At 49.9% G+C, this 8,531-nt stretch overlaps 1 protein-coding gene across 1 annotated transcript; it reads left to right on the forward strand.

Annotated features, from left to right (window-relative positions):
• The first annotated feature begins 157 nt into the window (after positions 1 to 157).
• SNF8 (SNF8 subunit of ESCRT-II) lies at positions 158 to 8,501 on the forward strand. Its single transcript, XM_045984388.1, has 8 exons — positions 158 to 298; positions 660 to 710; positions 3,183 to 3,321; positions 4,418 to 4,522; positions 5,204 to 5,276; positions 6,192 to 6,333; positions 7,189 to 7,263; positions 8,267 to 8,501. The coding sequence occupies exons 1-8, from the start codon at positions 245 to 247 to the stop codon at positions 8,402 to 8,404; spliced, it is 777 nt and encodes a 258-aa protein (XP_045840344.1). The 5' UTR covers positions 158 to 244; the 3' UTR covers positions 8,405 to 8,501.
• Positions 8,502 to 8,531: the final 30 nt, after the last annotated feature.

Raw genomic sequence — 8,531 nt, forward strand, 5'->3', positions numbered from 1 at the left:
CTCGGCTCCGCGTCAGCACTCGCCGGTCCTCCCCGCCACGAGGCTTTGCCGGGCTGGCTACTCCAGTCTTGGCCACCAGAGGAAGGCGGGGCCGTTCTGCCCCGCGGCAGGAAGTGGGCGCTTAGCTTCCGGCGCGCGGAAATGACGTGCGCCCCGCGCTTCCGCGTTGGGAGCCGGCGGCGGATCCCGGGACGCGGAGACCCGGGGTCCCGGCAGCGGGGCTGCCCCCGGGCCCAGGGTGGGGATGCATCGCCGCGGGGTGGGAGCGGGCGCCATCGCCAAGAAGAAGCTTGCCGAGGTGAGGAGAAGAAGGCCGACCTACAGCCATCCCCGACCCGAGAGAGACTGAAAGTCTCGGAGCAGAGCTCTGTACCTTCAAATCGCCCCCCATCAGAATCTGACACGGGCTCTTCGGGTCCCGGGGAACTGACTTTCTTGTTTCCGGTTGATTGGAATGTCAGCATTCGCAGATCCACCAGCCCTTTCCCCCGCGTCCCCAAATAGGACTACAGACTAGCCGTCTGTTTTACTTCCTCATCCCTCACCCTAAGAAAAACCATTTAAGAGAGACCTTCCTCTTCTCATACTTCATGGGAGGCTGTACAAGTGGGAGCCCCCAGCGCCCACTCTTAACTCACATTGGTCTCTTTGTCTGACAGGCCAAGTATAAGGAGCGAGGCACTGTCTTGGCGGAGGACCAGCTGGCCCAGGTGAGTCGGTTGGAGGGCTCCAGGCAGCAAGGGAGACCCGACTAAGCTGGACAGGACACCTCTGATGTAAACTAGATTGTTTGGATTGAACTAAAAATAGGGTATTTGGCAAATCTCGGTTTCTGGGCTGCTCAGATCTTTTATGGGACTTGCTAATAAGAGTGGTAGCTAACATCTTTGAGTCTTTACATGCTTATATCGTCCTAGGCACGTGTCCTTTTTTTTTTTTTTTTTTTAAACATACACTATCTTGTTCATCCTGACGATCCTACCAGGAGGGAACTCTATTCTTCCCAGTTTAGAATTGAGGACATTCAGGTGATTTATCCAAGATTACATGGGTAGTAGGTGGTAGAGCTGTTTGAATTAGGTCTTTGGGGACTTTCACCTCAAGTGCCTAAGAATAACATGAAAATACGGCTTAACCTGTGTGGCCCATCACCACCACCGTCACATCTAGGTGCGTACCAAAAGTGTGTATCAGTGATTGGGTGCGGTGCCTGTGATTCCCTTTTCATGCCCTGAGTTCACGCAGTTACTGGGACTGGTAAAGAAGAGGAGGAAACAGTTAAGCAAGGAAATGGATCCTTGTACTGAGGAAAGAGAGTAGACATGGGCTGTGCTCTTCAAAATCTCCCACCTCAGGGATGCCTGGGTGGCTCAGCTGGTTAAGTGTGAGTCTTGGTTTCTGCTCAGGTCATGATCTCATGGTGGTGGGATGGAGCCTGGTGTTGGGCTTCTTGCTCAGCGGGGGGTGTGCTTGAGATTCTCTCTCCTCCTCTCTGTGCCCTTCCCACTTGTGCTCTCTCTCTCCCCCTAAAATAAATACATACTTATGTATTTTTAAAAAAAGAAACAAAGCCTCCCACTCATAGGGGAGATGACATACAGGAATCCACGGGAAATGGTGATTATGTTTTAGTTTCTAAAATGTAGCAAACGAGGACATATTGGGCCAGGAGTCATTACTCTTGGTGGATGGAACATAGGCTTTGTTAATTAGGGAAAGAGAAGGAATACTACAAATAAGTCAGAAAATCCCCAAACCATTTGTATTTAGCTTTGGAATATAATCTGGTAGACCCACCCCTCCCTTTGGGATTCTTTATTTAGAGTTGATTCCCAAGAAGGTCCATGACTGAAAGAGTCAACAATCACTGCAAACCTAATTCATACCAGGCTTCCTTTCTCTCCTGTGTAACCTTTCTGTCAGTGGCTGAAGATTTCTTTCTTTCTGAAAGCTGAATTCTCTCAATTTTTAAAAAAGATTTTATTTATTTATTTGACAGAGAGAGACAGTGAGAGAGGGGACACAAGCAGGGGGAGTGGGAAAGGGAGAAGCAGGCCTCCCACCGAGCAGGGAGCTGGATGTGGGGCTCGATCCCAAGACCCTGGGGATCATGACCTGAGCCGAAGGCAGACGCTTAACAACCGACTCACCCAGATGTCTCCACATTCTCTCATTTTTAAGACAAAATGGATTCTGGGGTACACCTTCAATCTAGTAACAGTTTCTCTGGGAAAACGAAAAAGTATCACATTAGATAAAATTGTTAGATGCATCCCGACTTTAGAACAGGAACATGTGGGGGGGGAAATGTGTATTTTATTTTTTTGTCTTTAAAATGTTTTATTTTATTTATACTTTAAAGATTTATTTATTAATTTTAGAGATAGAGCGTGCAGGTGGGAAGAGGCAGAGGGAGAGGGGGAGAGAGTCTTAACTGGACTCCAAGGTGAGTGCAGAGACAGGTGGGGCTCAGTCTCACGACCCCAAGGGCATGACCTGAGCCGAAACCAAGAGTAGGCCACTTAACCTACTCAGCCACCCAGGCACCCCCAAAGATGAAGTAATCTCTATTCCCAACATGGGGCTCAAACTCAAAACCCTGAGATTAAGAGTTGCATGCTCGACCGCCGACTGAACCAGCCAGGTGCCCCCAAAAATGTGTGTTACAGAATTGAGGAAACATTATGGCATCCCAATCCAGCTGACAAGAGAACCATGAACGAAAGTTAGGGATAAACAGAGGGAACAATAGGGGCGCCTGGGCGGCTCAGTCGATTGGGCGTCTGACTCTTGGTTTTGGCTTTGATCATGATCTCATTGAGCCCCCAGTGCGGCTGCACGCTCAGTGGAGACTTTGCTTGATGATCTCTCCCTCTGCCCTTCCTCCTCCTCGCGTGTGTGCATGTGCGTGTTCTCACTGTCTCAAGTTAAGATACATCAATCTTTTTAAGATTTTATTAATTGAGAGAGAGAAAGAGAGTGCACAAGCTGAGGGAGCAGCTGGCAGAGGGAGAAGCAGGCTCCCCGCTGAGCAAGAAAGGGAACAAGAAATAGTGTCATGGCAGGCCTGGATGAGGTGGTTATTTCAGCCTTTGCCCTGCCACTGGGCCGGGAACTTACTTTTGGCATCGGGTTATCACTTGACTGGGCTGCCCCTGACCTCTCCCTGGTCCACCTTACAGATGTCGAAACAGCTGGACATGTTCAAGAGCAACCTGGAGGAATTCGCCAGCAAGCACAAGCAGGAGATCCGGAAGAATCCCGAGTTCCGGGTGCAGTTCCAGGACATGTGCGCCACCATCGGGGTGGACCCACTGGCCTGTAAGGAGCTGTGTGCGGGGCTGCGGTGTTCTCCTGGGGCCCCAGAGGGCCAGCAGCTCTGCCGGCTGTCAGCACTGTGGCTAAGCCTTCTTCCAGAAGGCCCTTCGAGAAGGGCCTGCAGGGAGGGCCAGAGGCTGTTGTTTCCAGGGAGTGCCCAGCAGGATGGCTGAGTGCGCAGCATGAGGGGGAAGCCAGAGACGTTGCCTTTGGGCTCGTAGCCAGGGTACGGGCCTTCCCGTGGGTCGTGACCTACAGTGGACTTTTTTCCCTTTTTTAAAAAGATAATTGAGTTTTGGGGCACCTGGGTGGCTCAGTGGGTTAAAGCCTCTGCTTTCGGCTCAGGTCATGATCCCAGGGTCCTGGGATCGAGCCCCACGTCGGGCTCTCTGCTCCGTGGAGAGCTTGCTTCTTCCTCTCTCTCTGCCTGCCTCTCTGCCTAATTGTGATTTCTCTCTGTTGAATAAATAAAATATTAAAAAAAAAAAAGATAATTGAGTTTTAATGAAAGTAGCATGTCATCCTGGAGTCAGTCAATAGAGGAGAAAAAAGAAAAAGAGAAAGTACGAGTCTCCGGACCCTGTTCCGTAGTTGCAGAGATAAATATTAACAGTCTGAGGTAGCTTTCTGGGCGCCTTCATCCTATTTATAAACTTTTTCTTCTAACATATCGGATTATGCTGTAATTACTACTCTGTAACCTGCATTTTTCCCCCAGTGAACTGTTGTCTCCGGTGGATTTTTAAAGGCCAGGTCTGCGGATGGTTTCTCTCAGCCTTGTCTAGACCCTATATCCCATTGTATTTCACTGTATAATTTGGGAACGGTAGACTCATTTTTATAGTGTTCTGAGCCAGAATTAGCCAAACAGAAATGCCTTTTAGATTGCCCACCCTTGCCAACTGTCCGAGCTGGTTTTTAGGAGAACTTCCCAAGAGTTCGACTGTCTTGAGGATCCTGAATAGCAAATGGAGCCCCAGGACTTAGGCTAGACAGAGAACGCTTCCCACAGGGTAGATGTTTTAATCTAGCTTGGAAAGAAAAGAAAGGATAGAAACCAACCTATAACCTGGCTTTTGTTTTTCTTCCTTTCTTTCAGCTGGAAAAGGATTTTGGTCTGAGATGCTAGGCGTCGGGGATTTCTATTACGAGCTGGGGGTCCAGATTATCGAGGTGTGCCTGGCCTTGAAGCACCGGAATGGAGGTGAGGCTGGCTGAGTCCTGAGCACTGGGCTTTGAACTTCTCGGAGGGAGAAGACCTTGAAAGGTGATCTTTTCCATCCTGCAGACTGCAGGCCAGTAAGATTTTGAGAAGCTCTTAGGTCTTCAGAAGCATCTTAGCGGCTTCATGTGGTTGAAAAATGGAACTACCTGAATGATGGTCTCTATTCCCTAGAGAGCTTCGCCCAGCAGGTTCCCTGGTGATTACAGAAAATAATAGGGAGGTAGGAAATAGGCCTTTCCCTCAATACACAGCATGTTCAGGTTATGATTTTTTTTTTTTAAGATTTTATTTATTTATTTGATAGACAGAGATTGCAACTAGTCAGAGAGGCAGGCAGGGAGAGAAAGGAGGAAGCAGGCTCCCTGCTGAGCAGAGAGCCCGATGTGGGGCTTGATCCCAGGACCCTGGGATCATGACCTGAGCCGAAGGCAGAGGCTTTAACCCATTGAGCCACCCAGGCGCCCCTCAGGTTATGATTTTAAAATTAGTAACTATGTGTCCTGGTGCTCCAGGGTGGGGTGATGCCCACTTTCTCAGCTCCCCAAAATGTGACCTAAAAATGGTCACCCAGTAGGGTCATCTTAATAATTTGTATTTTGGGTTTGGTTTGGCTCAACCACAAAGCTCATCCTCCCTCTGCTTTCCTCCCCGCTCGCACAGGCCTGATAACCCTGGAGGAGCTGCACCAGCAGGTGCTGAAAGGAAGGGGCAAGTTCGCGCAGGACGTCAGCCAGTAGGTCTTGCCTCCCAACCCCTTGGAGTATGGAAAGGTCTTTAAAAATCAGATGGAAGTCTTTTCTCTTTACTGCTCACATGTCTAGGCTACTTTCGGGATCGTTTTGTTCCTCTTTATGATCAGAAATCCTGTGTTTTAGAAAACGGGAAATACAGACCTAAAGAACCAAAAACCACCTGTTATTTCTCAGCTGAGATTACAACTATGGACATTTTCGTGTATTTTCTTCTAAGCATTTTTTTTTCACGTGTATGCATGTATTGTTACTATTTTTTTTTTTTTAAACATACTTAGGGCTTAATATTGAGCTATTTGTGGTGAAGGAGACTAAGCGCACACACCGGGAAAGGCTGGGGAATAGAGTGGGGGTCAGAAGGCGGGGTACTTGTTGACCTGGTTCAGCAGCCTCCATGCGAGACTTCAGTTTGAGAAAAGGTTAAAAAAAAGGCTGTCAGTATATGGGCTGCATATAGGGTCTACACATGGTCTTGTGGGTTTTCTTTTTCCCTAATTGAAGTTCAGTTGTTAACAGGAAACCAGATGACCTGGCAGGAGCGGGCCTGAATTTCCCCATGGCGATCATCAGCTGGGTCGCCGTCTGTAAAATACATGGGTGGTTTCCGGTTTCCTCTTTACCACAGTCCGCGCTGTTCCGTCATCTGTTGCATGGAGCACCTTCGTTCCCATTCCCCGGTGGGCTCCTGTGGGCGGGTTTTTGCTCCATCCCTGTACCATCTCTCAGGAGTGTCCCAGCGCTGTCTGGTGCCCCTTGGCCCTGCTTTCTTACTGAGGTCACTGACTCTCATGCAGCCATTTGAGTCTTGTCGGGATCCCGGCTAGGCCGGAGCTGAAACTGCGTTGCAGCTGGGTCTGCTGTGCCAGGGCTCTTTAAGCGGCTTTTTCTCCCCTCAGAGACGACCTGATCAGGGCCATCAAGAAACTGAAGGCGCTGGGCACTGGCTTCGGCATCATCCCCGTGGGCGGCACCTACCTCATTCAGTCCGTCCCGGCTGAGCTCAACATGGACCACACCGTGGTGCTGCAGCTGGCCGAGGTACCGGCTGCCTTTGGGGGCCGCAGGGGCAGGGCCAGGGCCTGGGCGGGGGGGGGTACAGTCTGGGAGGGACTTCGGGAGTAGCACAGACTCAGGTCTTCCACTGAGACTGTCCAGTGGACGCACGACTCAGACCGGTGCTTATTTAGAAGACATTTATTGAGCAGCTACAGCGCAAAGCACCGGGCCAGGCTGTGGGGGGGTGGGGGAGGCAGAACGGCAGGCACCAGAGGTCCTGCTCTCAGGGAGCGTACAGTCTAGTGGAGCAGACAGACATGCAGACAGAGGGCTGGATTGCTTGGGTAGACCGATTCTCTGAGGTCTTTGGAGTACTACACTCTGAATGGGTTCTTCCAAACAAACGTTTCATCTTGTTTGCCAGTCCCCCGTTCCTCAGCATGCCTTCAGCGTACCCCCCTTTCCCCATTCCTTACCCCGGATTTAGGGAAGACACGTTCAGTTTTCTTAATCTGATAATGGAGAACAAAACTAAATAAGGAGGGGCTTTTCTTAGTGGGGAACAGGTAAGGTGAGGCAGGGAATTGTCACCATTTCTTGCTTTCATTGAATTATTCTGAATCTTGTCATACTCTGAAGTTCTCGGAGAAAGTCTAAATTAGTATTTTAGTACCAGGGACCCCACTTTTTAAGACCGAACCTGCCCCCCCTGCAACCTGTCACTCTTAAAGTCGCTTCTTTCTCTTTGCTGGGGTTTCTAAACATTCTTTTTCCCTGCTCTTAGGCTTCAAGGGCAGGCCTTCCTCCTGTCTAGGTCGGTCTGTTGTTGCCGGGCAGACGCTGGGTTCTTAGGGAAAGTCCACTGTTAACTGACTCCCTCATTCCTCCTTCCTTCAGAAAAACGGCTACGTGACTGTCAGTGATATCAAAGCCAGTCTTAAATGGGAGACCGAGCGAGCGCGGCAAGTGCTGGTATGTGAATTCTGGAATGGCCCAGAAGAGACGGTCTCCAGATGGGTGGATAGACAGTACACCGGCAGAAACTTTAGCCTTGCTCTGCTGGCCTCTCGCCTTGAAGGCTGCTGTCACCACAGAGAAGCAAGGCAACCCCCGCATTCCTCTGAAGGTGCCCCTGAGGTCCGACTCAGAGGCAGGCTTCTAAGTCCGCGTAGGCCCGTTACCAGTACCTCCTCTCTCCCCCCACCTGTCGAGCCTGGTCAGACAGTTCATACGGTTTGTACTGGAAGTAACACTGTCAATACAGAGTGAAGGGAATTGTTACCTACTTAATTACATACCCATAATGCTATACTATGACACCGTGTATTATATAGTTAGTGTTCTCTATATACAGATCTCGTGGTGCTAACGAGAGGCTGATGTGAAGGAGTAGCAGGAGAATGGAACCCTGGCTTTTCATACCTTCTTCCTTATCCAGGCAATTAAACTATAGACTTAATTTCTTCTGGAAAGCAGGGTAACATAAACATCTGTTTAACGCTGCTGGGGACAACCGGGCCCATCTTGAGCCTATTTCCAAATGGCTGTAAGAATTGCCCGTCCATTCTAAACGAAGAGAGTCCCTCCATTAACTTGCCCATAAAGGTTGACCCACAAGTTAACGGAAACGTGATTACAACAGTGGTGTCCATTTTGCTTCAGGGAACTGGGATCAGGGATTTGCTTCAGGCCATAGGGTGGACGTCTCTGCAGCCCCACAGTCCTTCTCCAGCATCCCACACTACTTGTCTTTACCCTCCTTCCCAGCAGCATGGGTTAAGTGATTTGGTGGCATCTTTTGCACCTCAGGCAAAGGTCAGGGCCAAACAAAACCTGGAATTCCAGTCTGGTTGTGTAAAGGTGTGAAGGCACTCGTGTAGATTTAGTCTGAAAACCCCACTGATGCCCAAACAGGTCTGGGGGTCGTTTATCCACCTTACAGGAACTCCCGACTCTTCCTACCTTTTCCCTCTAGGAACACCTGCTGAAGGAAGGGCTGGCCTGGCTGGACCTACAGGCCCCAGGGGAGGCCCGCTACTGGCTGCCGGCTCTCTTCACTGACCTCTACTCCCAGGAGATTACAGCCGAGGAGGCCAGAGAAGCCCTCCCCTGACTCTGGCAGTGTGGAAGGAGCCCCAGCAACAGGCAGGGAGAGGAGGGCAGAGCTGCTGGTGTGAATAAAACCTGAATAACTTTTTTTTTAAAGAAAAGAGTTTCAAGTTTTTTCTTTCCTCAATACT

This window comes from Meles meles, chromosome 18 (assembly GCF_922984935.1).
Source record: "Meles meles chromosome 18, mMelMel3.1 paternal haplotype, whole genome shotgun sequence".
Classification (NCBI taxonomy): domain Eukaryota; kingdom Metazoa; phylum Chordata; class Mammalia; order Carnivora; family Mustelidae; genus Meles; species Meles meles.